This window comes from Stenella coeruleoalba, assembly GCF_951394435.1.
Source record: "Stenella coeruleoalba genome assembly, chromosome: 5".
In the NCBI taxonomy this organism is placed as follows: Eukaryota; Metazoa; Chordata; class Mammalia; order Artiodactyla; family Delphinidae; genus Stenella; species Stenella coeruleoalba.
Window position 1 is genome coordinate 140,725,053 of NC_137150.1, and position 22,710 is coordinate 140,747,762.

The 22,710-nt window shown below is 51.3% G+C and overlaps 1 protein-coding gene across 3 annotated transcripts in view; it reads right to left on the bottom strand.

The window, feature by feature from the left end:
• PRDM15 (PR/SET domain 15) overlaps positions 1 to 8,441 on the bottom strand; it is a 43,727-nt gene extending 35,286 nt beyond the window's left edge. The window contains exons 1-4 of one of the 3 annotated variants that reach the window (XM_079922289.1): positions 8,400 to 8,441; positions 7,780 to 7,873; positions 6,167 to 6,320; positions 3,683 to 3,935 (exon numbers count right to left, since the gene is read on the bottom strand). In XM_079922289.1, coding sequence (XP_079778415.1) covers positions 3,683 to 3,935; positions 6,167 to 6,320; positions 7,780 to 7,873; positions 8,400 to 8,436 — 538 coding nt within the window. In that variant the 5' untranslated portion in view covers positions 8,437 to 8,441. Of the gene's footprint in view, positions 1 to 3,682; positions 3,976 to 6,166; positions 6,321 to 7,779; positions 7,874 to 8,399 lie in introns of those variants that run through there. The other 2 variants (XM_079922291.1, XM_079922290.1) reach the window with 2 other exon arrangements.
• Positions 8,442 to 22,710: the final 14,269 nt, after the last annotated feature.

Below are 22,710 nucleotides of genomic sequence, written 5' to 3' on the forward strand. Positions count from 1 at the left end.
ACGCGGAAGTGCACAGCCTTTTAAACGATGGAAAAGAAATGGCAGAACTACAGGGACAGAGGGTAGATGCTGGCCGCCAGGGGACGGGGTACAGAGCTGTGCGAGGGGACCGTCTGGGGTGCTCAGAACGTCCTACATCTTGACTGTGGTGGAGCTCACACAACTGTAGACGTTTGTCCAAACTGAACTGTCCACCTAAAATCGCTATTTTATTGTTTGTTAACTACACGCCCACAGTGCTGGTTTTTTAAAACAATTAGAAAATGCTAATCAAAAAGATTAAGAGTCGTTAAGATGGTGATGTTATATGTGATTTAAAAGTTCCCCAAATGTTATGAAATGTACTTAAATATATTTCATTTTTTTCACTAGAAAGGTGATTTTGAAACTCTGATGCTGACAGCCGACCCTGAACCCCATGCACCTGCCCGCTGAGACCACTGGGCTTCTGGGCCTCCTCCTTCACCTGCCAACGGGCCCAGGTGTGTGTACAGAAGAGAAACCAGCCTTAATGGGAGCTCAAGGAGAACATGTGATTAGAAAAGTAAATCCACTACCAGAAAAAAAAAAAACAGGTTAATTTTTGAAAGGAGTGTGCCAGGGAGAAGGAAACCCACTTCCCTCTGTATCTAAAAGTCTCCTCTGCCAGTCTACAAACTGGCCGATCTCTATGGCAAACATCTATGACAAGGACGTCTGAGGCAAATTCATAGAGAGAGAACCAATGAGTCTTAGCAGTTCCGACGCTCACCTAGAAAGTTTATGAATAACGTAGAGGCAGACTGCTCCTTGCCCACGGGCCCCCTCAGGACGCTTCTGGAACAAACTGCTGGTTCCTAAGGCCCCTTCACCTTGCTCTGACCCACCCGCATCGGGCTAAGGGTGCAGCGCTGGCCACAAAGGCCCCGTGTGATCTCACGGGTGCGTCCAGACCAGAGGCGGGATGGGGAGCGGCCTCATCTCAGGAGGGGCAGAGGGGAAGCCACCTCCCTACCTGTCAGATCTGGATAATCGGAATCCTGCAGAAAGCCAGCTTTCCACGGGTTTCCAGGCCTTTCCTCACAGGTCTCATCTGCTCCCGTTACTGAGAAGTGGGCACTCAGTGACCCAGTACCCCCAACGCATGGCTGCCGATGGGTGAGGTGTTCAAAACACACACCTGAGACCGCCTGGGCCCTGGGCACCCGGATGGGTGGGGCTGGAGCAGCGTTCCAGAAGCCTCTCTGGGAGGGGAGAGGGGCTTGGGGAAGGGGCTGGGCAGGAGGCCAGGGTGGTAGGAGACAACGCGGGGGTCCTAGGGCGGCTGCCACGCCCCTAGGTGCAGCAATGGTACTGGCGCCAGCAGCACTGCCGGGGCCAAGCGGGCACTCAGCAGGGGGCTCTCCCAGGGAGAAAAGAAACAAGGAACCCAACTAAGCAGCTAGTTAACAGCAGTCAGGAACTTTCATCACGTCGCCAAGAAATATGTGCTTGACATTCGTCCCGAAACAGAAAGTGAGAAAGATCATAAAAGCTATTTCTAAACTTTTCGAGTACCTAAGTTGCTTATTTATTTCCCCAATTCAGAAGCTAGTTTAGGGTGGCCACGCTGCTTGCCTGGTTATGAACAGCGCCCTACATTCTCAGAAGCCCAGAGGAGGGCCACAGCTACCCCAGTGTCCTGCTTGAGAACGGTTAGAACGGAATCCGGAGGCAGGTATTGGACAACACGGTCCTGGGCTCATTTCATGAAGATCTATGCTCTCCAACGCAGCCCCAGATTCAAGAGCCCTCCAGAGGCAAAAAGCCAACAACAACTGGAACTCTGATAAGGGGAGGTGACCTCTGTGTTGACTTTGACCTTGAGAGCCATGAGGGGCATGCATGCCACCTCCAGCACACAACTGACAAGGTCAGACTCTACAAGCCAAACCCTGACGTGCAGTCTGGGCTGGTCCCGGGACACGCACGGGGTAAGGAATCGACGACACGAGAAAGCCAGGTCAGGAAGATCCTGGTGACCCTGGCCAGCACCCAGGGAGGTGGCCTCACCTCGGTGCTTGAAAATGACTCCTGACCCCGTGGAGTGCCACTGCAGGTGCCTCCCAGGGGCAGGGGCAGGGCCAGGTACCCGGTTTTAGCAAACCCTAGGGGCTAGAGCAGTCTGGTGAAAAACGCAGGGTCTCTCCAAATTCTTCCTGCCCCCTTTACTATCAAAATAAAGGGCCGTCAAACCCAGTCTCCCTGCAAATATCCCTGCGAAGATGCAAACCCTCTCCTGCCACCAGACCCCGCCTGCAGCCATCTGTCACCCCCAGAGCACCCCCAAGAGGCTCCACGGGCCACCACCACCCAGCCAGCCTGCAGGGACTGAAGAGGGGTCCTGGAAATTCACGTCCGCCTGGAACCTTTGGGTAGGGTCTCTGCAGAGGTAACCAAGATAAGATGGGTCAGACTGGTTGAGGGTGGTCCTAAACCCAGTGACTGGTGTCCTCATAAGGAGAGAACCCAGAGGCACAGGGAGAGACCCAGGCAGGGACGGGGAGCTGCAGCTACACTCCAGGACCGCCGAGGGCTGTCGGCAACACCAGAGCTGGGAAATCCGCATCTTGGACTCCAGGCTTCCAGACTGTGAGACAACATGTTTCCTTTGTTTGAGCCCCGGTTTGTGGTGCTTCGTCTGGGATGCCTCACGGATACCTCCCTCCCTCTCTCACACTGCCACGTGAGCCCACCGGAAGCAGCTCCCAAACCTCCGCCATGATGCCCACGTGGGACAGACCAGCACCTCCCAAGCCTGTACGGAGCTGTCTGTACCCCACGGTGCTCATAATAAGAGGAATCATCTCCTTGTCAGAACCCTGTTGTTCGGCGGTCGGAAGGAAAGTCCTGCCACAGGAAGTAATCTTCGTGGCAGCAACAAGCTGCCCCGGGCAGGGCCAGGTGGAGCCGTATGAAAGCCCTGCCCTCCCAGGTTGTAATGCCACGTGTGAGCCACCCCGTGGCCCCTCAAGGCCAGGTGGTGAGGATGAACCCCCGAGGACCCAGAGCGCGGGAGAAAAGGCCCCCTTCACGCGGTGATCCCCCGACCCCAGGTCAGCAGGACAGGCATTCTGATTTGCTTTTCCAAAGGGATGTGGGTGAATCACACGTGACTCCACTGGGTCTTTCTTTGACGACACATGCTGCACAGGCACACACATGCGTATACACACGCACATGCACACGCACACCCCGACCTCCGGGAAGAGGCTGCTGGAAGGTGGCTAGCACCAGCACTGGAGCCAGAATCCGGGTGCAAACCCTGATTCCGTCACTCTTTGCACTGATTCAGGGAAGCTTCCTTAACCTCTCTGTGCTCTGTTCCCTCTGCCCAAACCCAGGGGCCACAACCTGACCCCCAGGGACCAGATGGGTGAGTGACGCGTGTGAAGCCGCAGAGCTGGGGGCAGAGCTGCCCGCCAGCAAGCGCCTGGCTTGGGGCAAACTCTTCTAACGGTTTCTCGGCCTAGATGTTCAACCAGCAGACCTACAGACCCACCACGTGGCGTCAGGACCGAGCCCTCGGTGCTCCCCACGCCCGCGGGCCTGCCCGGCCCAACTCTTCTCACTAACACCGGGCTGCTGCGTGCAGCCAAGGGGCCGTGGGTCCCCGTGGGGTGGCAGGACAGCAGGCGCGCTGGGGACAGGGGCCCCCACGTACCATGGAGCCCAGGGCAGGCCTGCCTCAGCATGGGCTTGTCCATCCTCTTGGCGTAGAAGGCCGCGTACCACACGCGCAGCTCGGTGCCCGGGGGGATGTCACGCGAGGTGGTGAAGTACACGTCGCTGCCGTGCTGGAAGGCCGTCAGGTTCTGGTGCCCGGGCTCCGCTGCCGGCCGCACCAGCATCATCCAGTTGCAGTCATCCTCATTGGAGGTGTCGAAGCACACGGGGTGCCCGTCCTTCTGGAACACCTGGGGGTGAGCGCGGCCCGCCGAGGGGCCGGGGCGGGGGCTGGTTATCCACCGGTGTGCGTGTCAGCGTGTGTGTGTGTGTGTGTGTGTGTGAGAGAAGGGGGGCTGCTGAGTGACCAGTCTGGACGGCACCACATCAGAGGCCAAACCGTGCTCCATACGGACCTGTTTGGGCATTTACAGTGGTGGGAGGGCAGAGGTAGACCCCCGAACAGGGGTCAGGTGGGCTGATCACAAGCAGAAGGGAAGCAGGAGACACAGCAAAAGGTCAGGTGTCACCGGGAGACCCTAGTTCTCCGCATGGCTCAGGTGGGAACTGGGATGCCTAATTCCACCCGTGGTCCAGGTGGGCACCCGCACACGTGCATTCTGCTGCATGGGGAAACCTGAGTTCTGCTCCTAGGCCAGGAGTTACCAGGAGACCTGAGCTCTATGCGTGGCCCGGCTGGGAACTAGGACATCTGAGGTCTAGGTGGTCCAGGTGTAGAACCTGGACACTCAAGTTCTAATCAGTTTTCAAGTGGGCATGAAGGTGCTTCTTGAGTTCTACTCCCAGCCCAGGTGTCATCGGGACACCTCAATTCTAGGCATGGCCCAGGTGGGAATCAGGACACCTGAGCTCTACTCCAGTTCCAGACGTCATCGGGACACCTGAACTCTATACCTGGCCCAGGTGTCATCGGGACAGCTGAGTTCTACTCATGGCCCATCTGGGCATCAGGACACCCAAGTTCTTCTCCCGGCTCTGTTGCAAAGTTCCTCAATCTCTATAAGCTGCGCCCTCCTCTGCAAAGCAGCACCACTGCTTTATCCATTAACTGCAGGCAGGGACCAGGGGGAGAAGCTTGAATATTCTGAAGTTCAAAGTAACCACATGGAATAGGGGGTTCCTGTCCGCCATTTTCTGATGCAATCATTGCTTCCTCGTTGTAGGAAGAAATCTCCCCCCTCTCCTGGGCTTTTCCTGTAGGGGCTCCACACTGCTAAGAGCTGGAGGCCCCCTTTGAGGATGGAGCCCTCAGAAGCAAGAGGAGGGGGCAGAGGGGTCCACCAGGTGCCTAACGACCCTGAGCCGGTGTGGGAACTGCTCCCTTGCCCTCCCTCCACGGGCATAAAGCTGCCCCCAGGACCCAGATAACCAACGCTGAGCCTGTGCTGGAAACAACTCAATACGAGACACAGACCTTCAGAATCTGAGTGGCTGAAAGAAACCAAAACAGGCACAGAGGACTTTTTCAAAGGGGCCTCGGGCCGACCTCGGGCCCATAGTGATTACGTGCATCAGCCCCAGGCCTCTTTACCGCACTCCTTCACGTAAAATAACGTCTCTTTCTTTCCTTTCTTTGTAAACAAATCAAGTGCCTTTCCTTCCGCTCTGCTGTGCTGAAATCTGTCTGTAAACTCAGTTCTCCAAGGACTGGCGGAACTCCGCGGTCACCTAGATCACCTCTGTCCTGAAACACGTGGGTCTCTGCTAAGGGTCTCCAGGAGAGCGCACCTCTCGGGGTAACCATTGCCCAACCAGCACCTGTTCCTCTGTTTATGTCACAGATGTTTTTGAAGGCTGGCTGAGGCTGGGCGCGTACTGGGTGCGGGGACAGAGCTGTGACTGACACCCACGTCCCTCGCCTCATGGCGCCTCCGTGGGTCTCACTTTAAGTGATCCAAGCCCTCCCACCGATTTCCTTCCGTTTTGGTTTTCTCAGTGTCATAGAAAAGCTGTCATTTTCCAGCCTGATGTGCTTTTCAGAGCTGCCAAATTTTGCACTGGCCTCTCATCAAGGCCTCGACAAGACACCTTCCTTTCGAAAGAGCCTCGCAACGTATCCTACGCTCTGCACCGGTGTGAAAATGCTAACGCACCCCTGCAAAAACACTAACGCACTCCTGCAAAAACACTAACGCACCCCTGCAAAAACACTAACGCACCCCTGCAAAAGTCCACAGAAAGCCCCCCCCAAAGCCTGCGCTGGGGGTCTACTCTTGCAGATGTTTTAAATAGGCTCTCTTTAATGTCTTGCAAAATACTAACTTAACTCTGATGCTCTTGTGATATAAGAACAAACTAAAAAAAAATCTGAACATTGTCTTGGAAATTCAGCAGAATTATAATACCTAGAGCTGTTTCTAAGACATTTATGAATCACTAGAGCTCAGTGGGCATTGCCCCATCTGCACGAGGAAGGTCACAAAGCAGGGGTTCTGCCTCCCCCACTGGCCCCAGCTTTTACCTTCAATGGAAACGCAGACTCCTTCTCCCATTTGGCGACTCTCCTCGACTCAAATGGGCCAAACTGCGTGCGCTTGACGAGCTGGGTCACAGCAAACACCCCCTCAGCTCCATCTTCCAGGCGTCTGATCTCCAGGTTGGAGGGAAGGGACGACCTAGAAATAGAACAAAGCAAGAGACTCTCGGCCCCGGGCATCCACTGACCGAGGTGCCACCCACACCAGGGGACAAGAGCGTTAGGGTGACGGAAAAGGTCGCTCTCACTGGCCCCCAGAGTGGGCGATAGAGGGGCGTTGACTCAAGGATGCGTTTAAAATCCCCGCCCAGGAGACAGAGCCGATGCGTGTGTGTGCGCGCACACACGCACACACACACACACACACACACATCCTAAGTGTGGGCTTCAATCGGCCACCAGAGAGAGGAGGACCACAGAGAGACCACAAAGAGGGGCCGCGTGTAGAGTACCACGGGGAAGACGAGAACTGCCACCGCATTCCAAAGACCAGCAAAGCGCTTCCAGCCAGGCCGCACTGGGCCGCTTTCATCGAGGATGTGGCCTTTCTAAGTAAACTCAGAATATCAAGGATGGGGCATGCGTGCCAGCGGGAAGGCATGTGGGCTGGGGCCCTGCGTGAAGGCCAGGGCCAGCCTGGCCCACATCGGGAGTGGGGCGGACCCCCAGGGCGCCTGGAGCATACACCCCTCCCAGGAGCGAGCAGGGGGGCTGAGACGAGGAACCTATCATAGAGGGGCCGATGGCTCCCACGGGAACTTCGTGGGCGACAGGCAACCACTGAAGGTTTTTGGAAGAGAGCTCATCAGATCTGTACTTCAGGCGAAATTAGTAATCTCTGCTTTGTGCAGGGAAGCAACAGTAAGACAAGGAAATAAAGAGGCTGGGAAAACCAGTTGGGCGGCTTCTAGGAACTGCGTTGATTAGATGACAATTTTAGTGCCACTACATGCCGGGCCCTGAATCAGGTGTAACGATCACAGCAACTTTCCAAGGGGTAGTTATTCTCTCCACTTCACAGATGAGGCAACTGAGGTGCAGACAGGAGCACGTCTCGTCCGGGTTCAAACAGCTACGACGTGGTAGGTGGGGCTGTGCCCCTCCCCCCCAGGGAAACGTGCACTGGCAGAGCCACGGAGCCCCCTCACCAGATCTAGGTGCTCGTCCAGAAGCTGCCACACCTTTGCCTGGCTGCCCGCATCCCCGCCCCTTGCCCACAGTGGGCGCCTGTTAGACGGCAGGCCTGGGCTCGGACCACAGGGGAGACAGAACAAGCTCGGCCATGGCCGCTCAACGCATAAACCGACCCAGCCCATCAGCTGAACCAGGAACTAGATAAAAGACATTGACCCTGAAGTGTCTGCAACCAGCCTCCGCTCATCCTGGCGGCAGGAGACTCAGCTCACGGTGGGACGGAGATTTCGGACGGCCTCAAACGTGAGGACAGCCCTTCTCACCGAAGTCTCTCCCACGTCTTCTTTTGCTGTTCCCCCCCCTTTTCGTAGACACCCAGGCCACCAGGCTCTTGCAGCAGGTGACATGCCGAAAACCCTGTTTGACAGGCAGGACGATAAAAGCAGCTCAAGACGGTCACTTACCTTGCCCTGCTTAACACAAAGGAGTCTTTGACCATGACCACTGGGCCCAGCTCGGGACATTCAGAGTCGTGGTACTGGCTGCAGTCTTCACACCCTGCAAACAAACAACCCAGCGTCAGAGGGGGCGCTGAGTGGGGAGGGAGACGCCCACAGAGCATCGCGCGGCCTGGGGGTAAGTGACAGTGCTCCCCACGAACGCAAAAAGAGTGCAACGCAGGACGTGCGCCCCCAGGAGGAAACCCTGCTCCTCGACATGCTGCAAAGTAGGCCAAGCCACCTCCATGGGGACAGAGGACAGGGGTGTCCCCAGGGAACGAGCGTAAATGAAAATTCACCAACTTAACCCGTTTATCATAAATCTAACAGGTTGTGAGCCTCTTTCTAAAACCCGGGGTTACGTATCTGAGTCAACTGCCACCCCTCCGAGTGCCCTTTGCCGGGAGTTCTCAGAAAGATGCTCCTTTTAAAACGGTACCCGGCAGCACGTTTCTCGTGTAATAAATCGCGGTTCTTAAAACAAGTAAGACCCCGTCTAAAGGAGAGAGCTCTTCTCTACTACAGAAACCAAGCGTGGACGTGGCTTTGCCTTCCATGGTGAGGACGGGCCACGGGCCACTTACAGATGAACATGATCTCCTCGTTCCCATCTTCAGCCATCACCACCACCTGTCAGGACAGAGCGCCGCGTTAGTGATCAGCTTTGGCCAAAGGCATTTTTAGAATTGAAGTACAGTTGATTTACAGTGTTGTGTTCATTTCTGCTGTACCGCAAAGTGATTCAGTTACATTCTTTTTCAGATTCTTTTCCATTGGCATTTTTAAAGACAGTCCCTGCTAATGGCCCCCTCGAGCCTGTGTAGGGACTGACTTACTTTGTGCTTTTTTTTTGTTGTTGTTGTTTGTTTTTTTTTTTTGTTTTTTTGGCGGTACGCGGGCCTCACTACTGTGGCCTCCCCCGTTGCGGAGCACAGGCTCCGGACGTGCAGGCTCAGCGGCCATGGCTCACCAGCCCAGCCGCTCCGCGGCATGTGGGATCTTCCCGGACCGGGGCACGAACCCGTGTCCCCTGCATCGGCAGGCAGACTCTCAACCACTGCGCCACCAGGGAAGCCCACTTTGTGCTTTTTAAGAAATTTTTAATTTTATTTTATTGGTCCTGCCACGTGGCTTGCGGGATCTTAGTTCCCCGACCAGAGATTGAACCCGGGCCCCTGGCGGTGGAAGCGTGGAGTCCTAACCACTGGACCGCCAGGGAAGTCCCTGACTTTGTGCTTTAAAGGCAACAGGCAGCAGGGTCCCCTTTATCGTGGGTTCGGGTGGGGGCCTTGAAATGTTTTCTAACCGAGAATGATGCTTTTTCATAAGCCATTGATGTGAATGGCTCTGAATTAGGACGTCTTCGTGAACTCAGGCTTTCATCTTTCATATCAGCCATCCATTTCCAGTTGTAAAATAAATACACCACTATTTTAAAAAGCCCGTTTTCTCACTGCCACTTCTATTTTTTCCTCCCTCATGGGACTATGACTTCCTCCGGGGCAATCACATCACACGTGACCTCCATTTTCTTCCACCTGCTAACCTGTGCGTGACACCGAATTTCTCTTGGGGGGACTAAGCACCGCCTGACATCATGGAGGAGAGCCCGCCTGCTCTCCACAAAACCTTTATCACAACGGGTCACTTCTATCTCCTATTCAACCTTGAGGTTCACCTCCACAGCGAGCAGCTGTGCTCAGGCCCCCTGCATATTCGTGGGCGATCTGGACATGTTCAGATGGGGCCTCAGATTCCTGATCTATAAAATGGAAATGAAAATGCCCACCTCATGTAGTTTTGGGGGGAGCATAAAGTGAGACACACCCCGTATGTGCCACTCAATAATCGTTCCTCTTCCCTCCCACCCCTCCATCCCCAATTAAGCTACCTCAACACATCCTTCCTGCATCCCACTCCTAGCCAAGCCCGAGTGTATCACTAGGTACCTTTCTGGGGAAGTACACAGGCCGGCGCTCCACGAATGCCGATTCCACACGCCCTCTGCCCCATTTCCACCCCGGGAGCTTGCGAAGAATGAATAGCAGACAAATGCAAAGTCCCAATGAAAACTGATTGGCTGAACACGTGATTAGTTGAAAGGTCCACCACAGAAGAGTGAATTAGTTATAAGGAAACAAGGCAGAGAGATGGCATTTCCAATTTGCCCCTAAAATGCCAAGGATCGACAACCAGGGCATATTTTTTCCCCAAACACAGCACAGTTTTTTCTGTTCCTGGGGACACCCCTTTACATTACAAGATGCCTCATGTGGCCTCAGCACGTTTAACTTGGTGTTTCCTGGTTGATGGGCTCCACAGGTGGGGTCAGGGGCCAGTCTGGAACAGGGGCAACGGCTGGTCACGGAGCAAAAGGAGAAGAGGGACAAAGAGGCAGAGGAAACACGTGAAAACCCGCTTTCGTGAGCTGAGGTGCCCCCAGGAGCTTGAGAGCCGTCCGCCCATCAGCAGGAACCCACTCTACCCACCAACACCAGCTCACGGTCAAGGAAGCTCTACAAGAACAGTGGGCTCTTAAGGGAGCCCTCAAACTGCTTACAAAGGTGGCAGCATCAGAGGGTGCGGACAAAGGGAACCGTTCTGGCCTTCCCCGTGGCCCAGTGTGGCCGCCTCCCCTGTGCCTGCCTCTGGTCTGGCCTCTCAAGGCTTCCATGTCTTGGCTACTGTAAATAGTGCTGCTGTGGACACTGGGGTGCATGTATCTTTTCAAATTAGAGTTTTCTCCGGATATATGTCCAGGGGCGGGATTGCTGGGTCATATGGTAGCTCTATTTTTAGTTTTTTAAGGAACTTCCATACTTAGTGGCTGTATCCATTTACATTCCCACCATCAGTGCAAGAGGGTTCCCTTTTCTCCACACCCTCTCCAGCATCTGTTATTTGTAGACTTTTTAATCATGGCCATTCTGACTGGTGTGAGGTGGTACCTCACTGTAGTTTTGATTTGCATTTCTCTAATAATTAGCGATGTTGAGCATCCTTTCATGTGCCTGTTGGCCATCCGTATGTCTTCTTTGGAGAAATGTCTATTTAAGTCTTCTGCCCATTTTTGGATTGGCTTGTTTTTTTGTTACTGACTTGTATGAGCTGTTTGTGTATTTTGGAAATCAAGTCGCATTGTTTGCAAATATTTTCTCCCACTTCATAGGTTGTCTTTTCGTTGTGTTTATGGTTTCCTTTGCTGTGCAAAAGCTTATGAGTTTGATTGGTCCCATCTGTTTATTTTTGCTTTTATTTCTACTGCCTTGGGAGACTAAGAAAACACTGCTATGGTTTCTGTCAGAGAATGTTTTGCCTATGTTCTCTTCTAGGAGTTTTATGGTGTCATGTCTTATATTTAAGTCTTTAAGCCATTATGAGTTTATTTTTGTGAATGGTGTGAGGGTATGTTCTAACTTCACTGATTTACATGTAGCTGCCCAACTTTCCCAACATCACCAGCTGAAGACACTGTCTTTTCTCCATTGTATATTCTTGCCTCTTTTGTTGAGATTAATTGACTATAGGTGTATGGGTTTATTTCTGGGCTCTCTATTCTGTTCCATTGATCCATATGTCTGTTTTTGTGCCAATACCATGATGTTTTGATTACTGTAGCTTTGCAGTATTATCTGAAGTCTGAGAGTTATGCCCCCAGCTTTGTTCTTTTTCCTCCGGATTGCTTTGGTAATTCTGCATCTTTTATGGTTCCATATAAATTTTAGGATTATTTGTTCTAGTTCTGTGAAAAATGTCACAGATAATTTGGTAGGGACAATTAATCTGTAGATTGCTTTGGGTAGAATGGCCATTTTAACAATATTAATTCTTCTAATCCAAGAGCATGGGATATCTTTCCATTTCTTTAAATAATCTTTTATTTCCTTTATCAATGTTTTATAGTTCTCAGCATATAAGTCTTCCACCTCCCTGATCAGGTTTATTCCTACGTATTTTTTTTGGGGGGGGAATGCGATTTTAAAAGAGATTGTTCATTGTTTACTTTCCCTTTCTAATATCTCACTGTTAGTGTGAAGAAATGCAACAGATTTCTGTTTGTCAATCTTGTATCCTGCTACTCTGATGAATTCGTTTATCAGTTCTAGTAGTTTTTGTGTGGTACCTTCAGGGTCTTCTATATAGCATCATGTCATTTGCATATAATGACAACTTTACCTCTTCCCTTCCAGTATGGATATCTTTTATTTCTTTTTCTTGTCTGAGTGCTATGGCTAGGGCTTCCAATACTATGTTGAACAGAAGTGGTGAGAGTGGGCACCCTTGTCTTGTTGCAGATTTTAGCAGGAAGTCTTTCAGCTTTTCGCTGTTGAGTATTATGTTGGTTGTGGGTTTGTCATAAATAACTTTTATAAAGGAGCCTCCTGAAGTCTGTGCTGTGCTGGCAAAATCCCTCTGGTGTGCAGAATGCTCCTTTGCAGAAGGGAAGTCCAGTCTCCAGACTTCTGCAGCATGTAAGAAATCTCAGACCAAGGGACTGTAAATAGTACTGTTGTAGGGAAAATGACAGAAAAATATTCAAAGTGTGATATTCGGCCATTTTAACCACCGATCCTGGGGAAACTTACTTATATCAGTGGTTCTCAGTGTGGTCCCTGGACCATCAAACAGTAGCACCAGCAGCACCTGGGAATTTCTCAGAAATGTGAATTCTCGGGCCCCTCCCCAGACCTGCGGGGCTGGGGCCCTGCACTCCGTGTATTTGCAAACCTCCAGGTTATCCTGATGTGGCTCAAGTCTGAGAACTGCTGCTTAACCTTCAATCTTTTTAACACTTACATGATTACTACTGCAAAAAGCCCTGGGGGACCACAGCAATCATGTCAGGAAACGAGATTTGTCACGAGGGTCAGTTAGGCTTAGACCAGGAGTATCTGTGTGTAACTTGGTGGGAAATGGGGAGCAAGGGGAGATCTGGGGCAGATGCTCTCTGTGACACCTGAGGTTTACTCGGCAGCCCCCATGATTACAACTGTTAAAAACAATTCTGAAAAAGAAGACTAAAGTGAGAGAAATCAGTTTACCTGGTTCAAGCTTAATTATAAAGGACAGTAATAAGGACTTTGGTATTGGTAGAGGGATAGACACACAGATCAATGGAAATGGAGAACAGACTCACAGAAATATGCTCGACTGATTTTGGACAAAGGGGAAAAGCAGCTCAGTGGAGGAAGGATGGTCTTTTCAACAAACGGTGCTGGGGCAACTGGACATGCAGAGGCAGAAAAAAAAAAAAAACTGTGACCTCACATCTCACACAAAGATTAATTCATAATGGATCAGAGACTTAAAACATAAAACAGTAATTTTTTTTAGAAAAACAGGAGAAAATCTTTGAGATCTAGAACTAGCCAGTTTTTAGACTTGTCACCAAAATCATAGTTTACTAAAGGAAAATTGATAAATGGGACTTTACCAAAATTTAACATTTTTGCTCTACAGAAGATGTTGTTAAGAGGATGAACAGACAATGTAAAGACCAGGAGACATTTTTGCAAACCACGTAACCATATGCAGAATATGCAAAGAACTCTCAAAACCCAATAGTAAAAATGCAAACAAGCCAATTAGAAAATGGACAAAAGACATGAATAGACATTTCATCAACAAAAACACTGGAATGGCACACAAGCACATGAAAAGATGTCCAATGTCATTAGCTGCCATGGAAACGCAAGTAGAAACCGCAAGGACACCACTCCACACCTTTCAGAACGGCGGGATGCCGGTGGGGATGAGGGGACTGGGGCATCTGTGTTCGCTGGTGGGAGTAGAAATCCATTTGACGCTTTCTGATAAAACCAACATGGCCTATGACCCAGCAATGGCACTGGTGGGTGGCTATCCCAGAGAAATGGAAACTTACATCCACAAAAAACCTGTACATGACTACTGAGGGTAGCTTTATTCCTAAAAGCCTAAACTGGAAACAACCCAGAGTCCCTCACTGGGTGACTGGTTAAACAATCTAATCTGTGGTCCATCCACAGCCTGGAATACTAATCAGCAACTAAAAACACGAAACTACTGACACACACACAACCGATCTTGAATCCCCAGAGTGCTGCTGGGTGAAAAACGCCAGTCCTCAGAGGTTACGTGCCGTATGACCCCATTCACATAACATTCTTGAAATGACAAAATTATTGAGGAGGGGACTAGAGCACTGGTTGGTGGGGGTAAAGGAGGGAGAGGGGTGGGAGGAAAGAGGGGGAGGCTATAAGGGGGCACCAGGGGGCTCCTTGTGGGGCTGGAACATTCTGTATCTGGACTGCGTCAAGGTGACCATCCCTGCTGCCACCCGGTACTGGAGTTGTGCAAGATGGTACCACTGGGGGAAACTGGATGAAGCATACACGGATCTCTCTGTGTTCCTTCTTATAACCACCAGGGAACCTACAGTGGTCTCATCAAAATCAGTGAAATCAAATCACTGGAGTTCAAAAGCAACTTCCAGCACAACGCATGGGAATGGTCTGGATCCTGGTGGAATAAAGCACACATGACTTTTATCGGACCACTGCATATCTGAACGCCGACTGGATATCTGACCAGATTTTGACCATGTTAAGGAACCAGTGTTAAATGTTTTAGGTGGGTAACAGTATTGTGGTTATTTTTAGAGTCCTTCTCCTGTAGAGACACAGACTGAAATATTTACAAACGCAATGATGTGACCAGGGTTTGCCTCGAGGTCCTACCGGTGGGGAGTCCTGGACGGGGTGGAGGGGGCAGTCAGACCTGGGCGACAGCAGCTGAGCTGGTGATGGCCTCGCGCGGTCGGCCGTTGCCTGCGGGTCCACTGTTTTGTGTGTTCATACTAAAGCTATTTGTAAATGGTGCCGACACACTCTTCCCAGGTCCTCCTCTTCCGCTGACTCTGCGTCCTGCCCCCAGAGCTGGCCTTGGACGCATGCCAAGTCCACTAAACAGCTTTTTCTTCACCTCACTTGACCTCTGGGTCACACCGGATGTGGCTGACTGCTCTCCTCTCCTCCACAGCCACTCCTCTCCCAGCCAACCGCCCCGAGCTGCTCTCTCGCGGTGCTCCGGCCCCTGGGGTATCCTCCTCTGCCACCCGGTCGCTGTCTTAGCTCCCATGGGCTCCGCACCGGCCCCTTCTCATCCCTCCTCGTGCTGGACCCTCTTCCCAGGCAGTCACACCTGCTTCTGTGGCTGCTGCTAATACCACATGGACACTGGTGACCCTGCTGGGGTCCCACACGTACACCCAGCTCCCCGGCCGCACCTCCGCCTGGAAGCCAGTGGCACCTCAACGCGCCAAAAACGAACTCCGGGCCACTCCCAGCTTCCCTGCCTAGTGCTCCGAGGGCCACGGGAGGCCGAGTCTGGCTCTCAGGCAGGTGGTCAGGGGCCTCCTACGGCTGCGAACATCCACCACCCAGAACTTGGATGCAGGCAGACACCCTGCCGCCACCCTCAGCTCAGACGGCCCGGGAACCTCATTGGTCTGTTGTCAGTTTCACACAAATTTTCTATAAAAACACAGTGCAGTTTACAGATCGCCTGCCGCTGGGAGTGTTCCCCAGCCTGCCGCTGGTCAAACACCACCTGGAGAGGAAAGAGAGGGTAAGACGAGCCTCCCCCACGTCCCAGCACAGACCAGCTCGATCCAGATTCCCCGGGAAACAGGTCCTGGAAGGGGAACCATACACCAAACGTGGGACAGAACACTCTTTACCACAACTATCGCTCAGATTCCAAGTCCTCAAAGTACCTCCTGTAGGTGGTCGGACAGTGTTCCTCCTTCCGAGACAGGCTTGTCTCACTCAGCATCACGTCCTCAAGGTTCATCTACGTTGGACTGTGTGTCAGAATGGCCCTCCTATTAAAGGCTGAATAATACCCCATCGTTATTCACCTGTCGATAGACACTTGGGTCATTTCCACGTTTTAACTACTGTGAATGAAGGCGCTATGAACAAGGGGCAAATACCTCTTCGGGTCTCTGCCTTCGACTCTTTTGGGTCTATACGCAGAAGTGGACTTACTGGATCATACAGTAATTCTACATTTAATTTTTGAGGAACCACCATACTGCTTTTCATGGCAGCTGCACCATCTTCCATTCCCTCCACGCCTTCGCCAACGCTTGTTATTTTCTGGGTTTTTTGACAGTAGCTGTCCTGGTGCATGCAAGGTGAAAAGGAATTTTTTTTTTCCGCCTTGCCGTGTGGCACGTGGGATCTTAGTTCCCCAACCAGGGATTGAACCCTGCAGTGCCCCCTGCAGTGGAAGCAAGGAGTCTTAACCACTGGACCACCAGGGAAGTCCCGATAAGGATTATTTTTAAGTGTGATCTGCAGAAGCTGGGGGTTAGAAAAAACAATCAGTTTTGAAACACTGGAAAGTGAAAACTTCACAATTTTAAAAGACACGTAGCTTAAAATAACTCAAAGAAAAAGGCGCTTTCAAGAAGGTTGTTGATATAAGTATGAAACGAAGGTTATCGCTTGTTTGTTAATCTGGCTGGGCCTTCCCAGGCCGTCCCTGGCCTGCCTATGTGATGGAAGGGGACGGATAAAGGACAGAGGTGATGGAGGCTGAGGGCCTGCAAGTTTGCTCTTGGCCCAGATGACTTAGCAGTCCCTCCTTGTCAGTGACCAAAGCAGTGGTCTCAACAGAAATATAAGGTAAGCCACACATGGAATACTTCCTAGATCTTTAGTTTTGCAATAATTACAGGAAGTTTCAAAAATAGCACAGGAAGGTCCCCTGAACCCTTCACTCAGTTTTCTCCAAGGGTTATATCTTACAAAACTATGTATATCACATACATAGTTTGAGAGCGTAACTACAGCACACTCTCAAAACCAGGATATTGACCTTGGCACTGTGCGTGTGCAGGTAATTCAGTGTCTTCTCGTCACAGGTGAAGGCTCATGGGACGACCTCCACAATCCAGATTCAGGAATGTTCTATCACCGAAAAGACTTCCCTCATGTGCCCCTCTATAGTCACACCCTGTCCCCTGACCATCCCTAACCCCTAGCAACCACTAATCTGTTCTCCAACTCTACAAATTTTCTCATTTCAAGAGTGTCATATAGGGAGGGAGGGAGACGCAAGAGGGAAGAGATATGGGAACACATGTATATGTATAACTGATTCACTTTGTTATAAAGCAGAAACTAACACACCACTGTAAAGCAATTATACCCCAATAAAGATGTTAAAAAAACAGAACAAAACAAGTGTCATATAAACGGAAGCACACGGTATGTGGCCCTGTGAGACTGGCTCTTCTTCTTCCCTCAGCATAATGTCCCCGGGTTGTCACATGTCTCAGTAGTTCAGCCCTTTTACTGCCTCTCGCTCCATGATGTGCGCTTAACCACTCGCTTACTGAAGGAGCCTTGGTTTTGTCCCCACTTTTGGCTATTACAAATAAAGCTGCTATGAACAATTGTGCACGGGTATGTTTGGACGTAAGTTGACATTTCTCTGGGATAAACGCCCAAAAGTGTAATGACTGGGTCCTACGTGAGGTGGATGTTTAGTTTTTAAAGAAACTGCCCCACCGCCAACGTCTGAAAGATCCAGTTTCTTGGCGTCCCTGGCAGCGTTTGGTGTCACCGTGTTTTATTTTAGCCGTTCTCACACGTGTGCAGTGGCACCTCATTGTGGCTTTAGTTTGCATTTCCCTCATGGCTAACGACACTGCACACCTTTTCCTGTGCTCATTTGCCACTCGTAAATCCTCTTCGGTAAATGTCTCTTCGCGTCTTTTGCTCATTTTCTAGTTGGCCCCTTCCTGTCCCACTGCCCTTCAGGTCTGACACTGGCTGCGTGGGCCTTCCTTCCACTGTCACCTGGGATTCGTTTGTCCTCTTGGGTGTGGAGCTCTTGTTCCCTGAGCCCTCGTTGCTTCCGTTTTCTTGGTCTATTCCTTTGATCTGGGGAGCACATTTTCCAGTAGTTTCCTTAGAATGGTGCCTGGGAGGTAAATCTCTTGAGAGGACTTGCCTGTCTGCGAATGTCTTTGCTCCAATCTCACGGGCCAGCTGCTTTGCCCGGTACGCGGTGGTTTTCCTGAGGAAGGTTGAAAGTGAGACTCCATCGTCCTCAGCTTCCAATGCTCCAGCTGAGGCGTCTGAGGACTTTCCAGGAGGCAAACCCTCTGTATGTGACTCCCTCCCCCCAGATCTCTTAGACTGTTTTAGCTCCAGGACCCTGAAGGCTCAGTCTGCCTTGGTGCCGAGCTCGGGCTGTGGCCCTTTCAACCCGGCTCTCCTGTCCTGCAGTCCTCAGATTTTCTTGTGTTATTTCTTTTATAATTTCTTCCTCTTTCTGAACCTCTTAGTTTCGTCCAAGATGACATCTGTTTTTCTGACTCTCACATCTGGTTCTTCAGGAGGGATTTCTGAGCAAAGGGGGCAAGAGAGGTTTGCATTCTGCCGTCTCAGAAACGGAAACTGAGCTAATTGGCCTTCTCAGGCTGATGAGAGCTCCAACGGGCAATCATCTTTTGCTTAACAAAAAAAAAAAAAAGAGGGGAATGTGAGGCCTGATTCTTACTTAATAGGCCTTGAGAGACAGACAAGATATTTTAAAACTAGGCACCCTGGGACCTTTGGTGGTGAAAAGATCCTCACACGTTCTCAGCATAAGGGCGAGAGCACAGTGTAAAAAGAAACCACAGAGAACAAAGTCCAGAGAAGTCAGATGTGCGGGACAAAGGGGCCCAGAGGGATGGGGCGGAGGGGGCAGGTGGCATGGAAGCAATGGATCAGTGAACAGAATTGCAGCGGCTTGGTCAGAACAGACTTTGTAAACCTCTCGACTAATATGACCAAATTGCACTTATGTTTTTGGTCACAATAAAAGGCAAACTTACTATAACTAATTAGCATATATATTTTTAAGGTTACAAGGCCAAAGGCCTTGAGTTACGAAGCACTGGAAACCCTCCTTCCCCAAGACAGACTCTCTGTCCAGCAGGTAGGGTCCCTTCCCCCCGACAGCGAGCAGGGAGTGACAGTTCCGGCACATCATCCCCTGCAGGCCCTACACACGAATCACGATCTAGGGACACTCGAATGAGAACACCTGCCTCTGGCCTCATGATGGTGGAAGGCCATTTATCGAGGGTTTTCTGATGGTACCTGCGATATTTCAGCGCTTAAGCTGGAGAAGCAGATGGTGCTGAACATTGAAAACAAGTCAAACGGAGCCCTAACACCCAGCAGCTCTCAGGTAAAGAAAGCCGTCATGTCTGGGAAGCCCATGCTTCAATTTGCTGTAAGTCTGCGGAAACATGACCCCACAGGCTCTGGGAGACTCCAGGGGAGCATCCAGAGTTGGGCTTCCTCAGATGCTATTAGGATGAGAGGCTTCAACTGGGCCCCCACTGTGACCCTGAGCTGTCCCCTGCCCCGTGACAGCGACAGGTTCCTCACCACCCCAAACCATCCATGACCAGCCTCCCAGCTTCCACGACCCCTTCCTCTTGTTTCCTCCTCCAGAAGCTCCCTCCACCTGCCAAACTCCTACCTAACCTTTAAAACCTAATCCAAATGGCCCCTCCTCTCCAAAGCCCTCTTGGCCACACCTGTCACTCACCACACAGGCACACTGCAGCCGTGTCTCCCCGGGAGGCCCCGCCCCACCTGCACCTCCCTTATTACACACCTGTCTCTGCTGCAGAGTTACGCCCCTGGATTATGCACACCAGCCTTCAACAGAGCTCACTCGTGAAAACAAAGAAGTTTTACCTGTGGCTCTAATGCCGCACTTCTGTCTCCTTTCATTGCAAAAGTCCTGGGAAGGACTCTGGCGGCTTCTCTCTTGAATGGGAAGAACTGCCCTCCTGGCTCCACCAAAGCCCTCCATTGTGGACTGCCTCCCCTTCATCCCCTAGGCAGCATTCACCCCCTCCCCCTGGAAACCCTTTCCGGCGAGGTCTCCTGGTCTTTCCATCCCAACCCCTGCTCCTCCCGAGGCCCCTCTGTGCTCCCATCTCAAGCCGCCACGGTGGGGCAGCCCAGTCCGGCCCTTCGGTCCTTTCTCCATCCGGATTCGGCATTTACCCGCCATCACCTCCCATGCCCGAGTCCACCCAGGCCCCTGAGCCCACCTGACACATGGTTCCATGACCGACCTCTTTGCCGACAGTCCCACAAAAGTGTTTTACAAAATGCTATTTCCTGCCCTTCAGCTGACAGTGTAAGCTGCTCAGCCTTACTTTAAACAGCTGCAAGGGACGTAATCTCCAGCATATTATGAATATTAACTTCTTAAAATAAAACTGCTATGTGGCTCTTCTAAAGGCATCTATTGGAATCGAAACACCACAGCGTGACACCCACTGCCGTCCGGTCACAAGGCATGTGGACAAGCTCTTCATCTGTCAGGAGGCTCACGGCGCTTCTGTCTGCACCATCGTCTGTTTCCATCACCACAGATGTTAAACCCAACGTGTTATGTTTGTGCTTGAAATGACTATCGATCGCCGTTTACGCATACAGATCAAATTAGTCTTGATTTCCTATGACCGTGAGTTTGTGCTAATTTCTCCTGGACTACGCTATCGTTCCAATAACTGGGACACCACTGATCAAAAGGGAAATACTGCCCACACTGGTCAACAGTCACCTAGCACAGAAGCTGGGTTTAATGAGATAAATAGGACTTTCCCGCCAATCCAGTCACGTATCATGGAATTCGCTTCAACTCTGTTCCTACCCTTCGTTCTTACAGATGTGAGTGCAGGAAACTCTGCTCCCAGACAAGTAGCTGGGACGGAAGAACTTCGTTATAGTCGCCACTTAGCAACGACCACCTGCCGAGGTCTCCCACGCACCGTGAGAGCCACGTACTTGTGAGCTGACCACGGCCCACACCAAGACTGGGGCTGGGGGGTCGCCATCTTCTGGACAGTGGGAGGGACCCTTCCTTAGTAAGGGAGCACTTAAGGAAGGTGATGACCAGGACCATGGGCCCTGGGCAAGGGTTTCTCCCACCCGAGGGGCAGTTTGAAGATGCTGCTGGTCTACCAGGTCCTGATTCCCTGACCACCCCTCAACCTGCACACCTGTCACCTGCACCTCAGTGAATGGCCCCTCCTGTCACCCCCTGCACATTCCCCACCCAAACCAGCAGCAAGGCCTGCCTCGCTCTAGAAATACGCTTTGTCCTGTCACCTCATTTCCCCTCTGCCCCCACCCTGTTTCTAGGGGAACCTTGTTGGGCAGCCACGGGGTCCTCTCTAAAAAGACACAGATCCTTTGGACCCCTGCCCCAAACCCCAGTGGTGTCCGCTTGGCTCTCAGGGTAAACTGAGCAGAGTACGGCCTGTGCCACCCTCCTGTGCTACCCCACCTCAGCCACACAGAGCTTGCTGCCACCCCAGGGCCTTTGCACTTGCCTCACCCCAGATCTCCACTGAGGGCCTCGCAGCACTGGTTTCCACTGGAATGTCACCTTCTCAGACAGAACTTCCTGGTCCCCACTGCCCAAGTGTGCCTACCCCTGCCCATCCCCCGCCTCCACCTGTCACCCTTCCTGCCTTCTTCTACATGCTCTAACCACTGTCCACCTCCCTCCCTCCAGAGCATTCGGGCTACCAGGCAGGGCCTTCTCTCTCACCCTCTGCAGCGCCCAGCACGTGAAAGCTGCTGGGTGGACGGCCAATAAACATGCGCACGCGTGAACCATGTGAGATGAAAGACAGGTATTGTCATACGTCACAACTGTGGAAAGGAGGCTGAGAAAGCATTTGAGTCCTTGCCCACAATCTCAGCCTCTCAAATCACATGTGCAAGAAACAGCTGCCTTCAGTCTCCCTTAAATCTGCAAAATGGGAGAAGTGTTCCTCCCCTGGCCTTCTACACAGACGACGATATCAAAAGAATGATACATGAGAGGTATATCCCAAGCTAATGGAGTTCTTTCTCAAATATAATTGTTCCCAGAAAACCTATTAGCCTTGTAATTGGGGGTGATTTTTAAATTTATTTATTGGTCTTCTGGAAAAAATAACTATTCCTTCTGCTTGCAAAAGCGAACATATTGTATTCTTTGTTGGTAGCTTTTTTGCAAAAATATGAATCAAAGATATAGGAGAAAAAAACTTTATACAGGATAAATCTTACTATCTTTCCCTTTCAAAATTCAAACTATAGTCCTATTTCTTAACCATTCACCATAAGGCAGTGATGTCAAGGAAATCCAGAGAAGCAGAGTGGAGTCATGAAAATGTGGAAAACGTGAAAATGTCCAGGTTTGAAACAAAATACGGTGGTGTTTTGTGTGTACTGGGTGGCGGGGGAGGCTAACTTATAGTCTACATCATTACACTCTCCAGGGAGAGTTCTCACTGTTGCCTTTGAAGATCTGTCATAAAACCACTTGCTCATTTACTTTTCGTCCTTAAAAATACGTCCAGGAACCAAGCTGGGTTTCTCCAAATTTATCTGGTGAGTCCAGATTCTATGAGTGGCTTAAGCAAACGTGGTTTTTGTGGGTTGGCCGCTTAAATATGTACACGGGCCCACGTGTCTCTGATCACACACTTGTTTCTACCATTTTAATCTACCCTTGGTGGGGCAGGATGGCAATTTCTGAGCTTTTGAGGAAAAAAAGGAAATCTCATCTACTACCTTAATAGAGATTAACACATAACAACTATAGCTATCAGCACGGTGGATATTTCCATAATGCGTTTTCACTTGTCTTCTCAAAGCTGACCTTCATCGCGAATACCCGTCCCCTCGCCAGAGGCCACATGGCCGGCTGGTCCACCTGTCCGCACCAGGGCGGGGCCAGCGCGCCGTTTTCCAGCACAGCCACCCACCCCGAGGGCGGGCACATGTCACCTGTCCACGGATTTCACTACCTTGCCTCTGCCACCCAAGG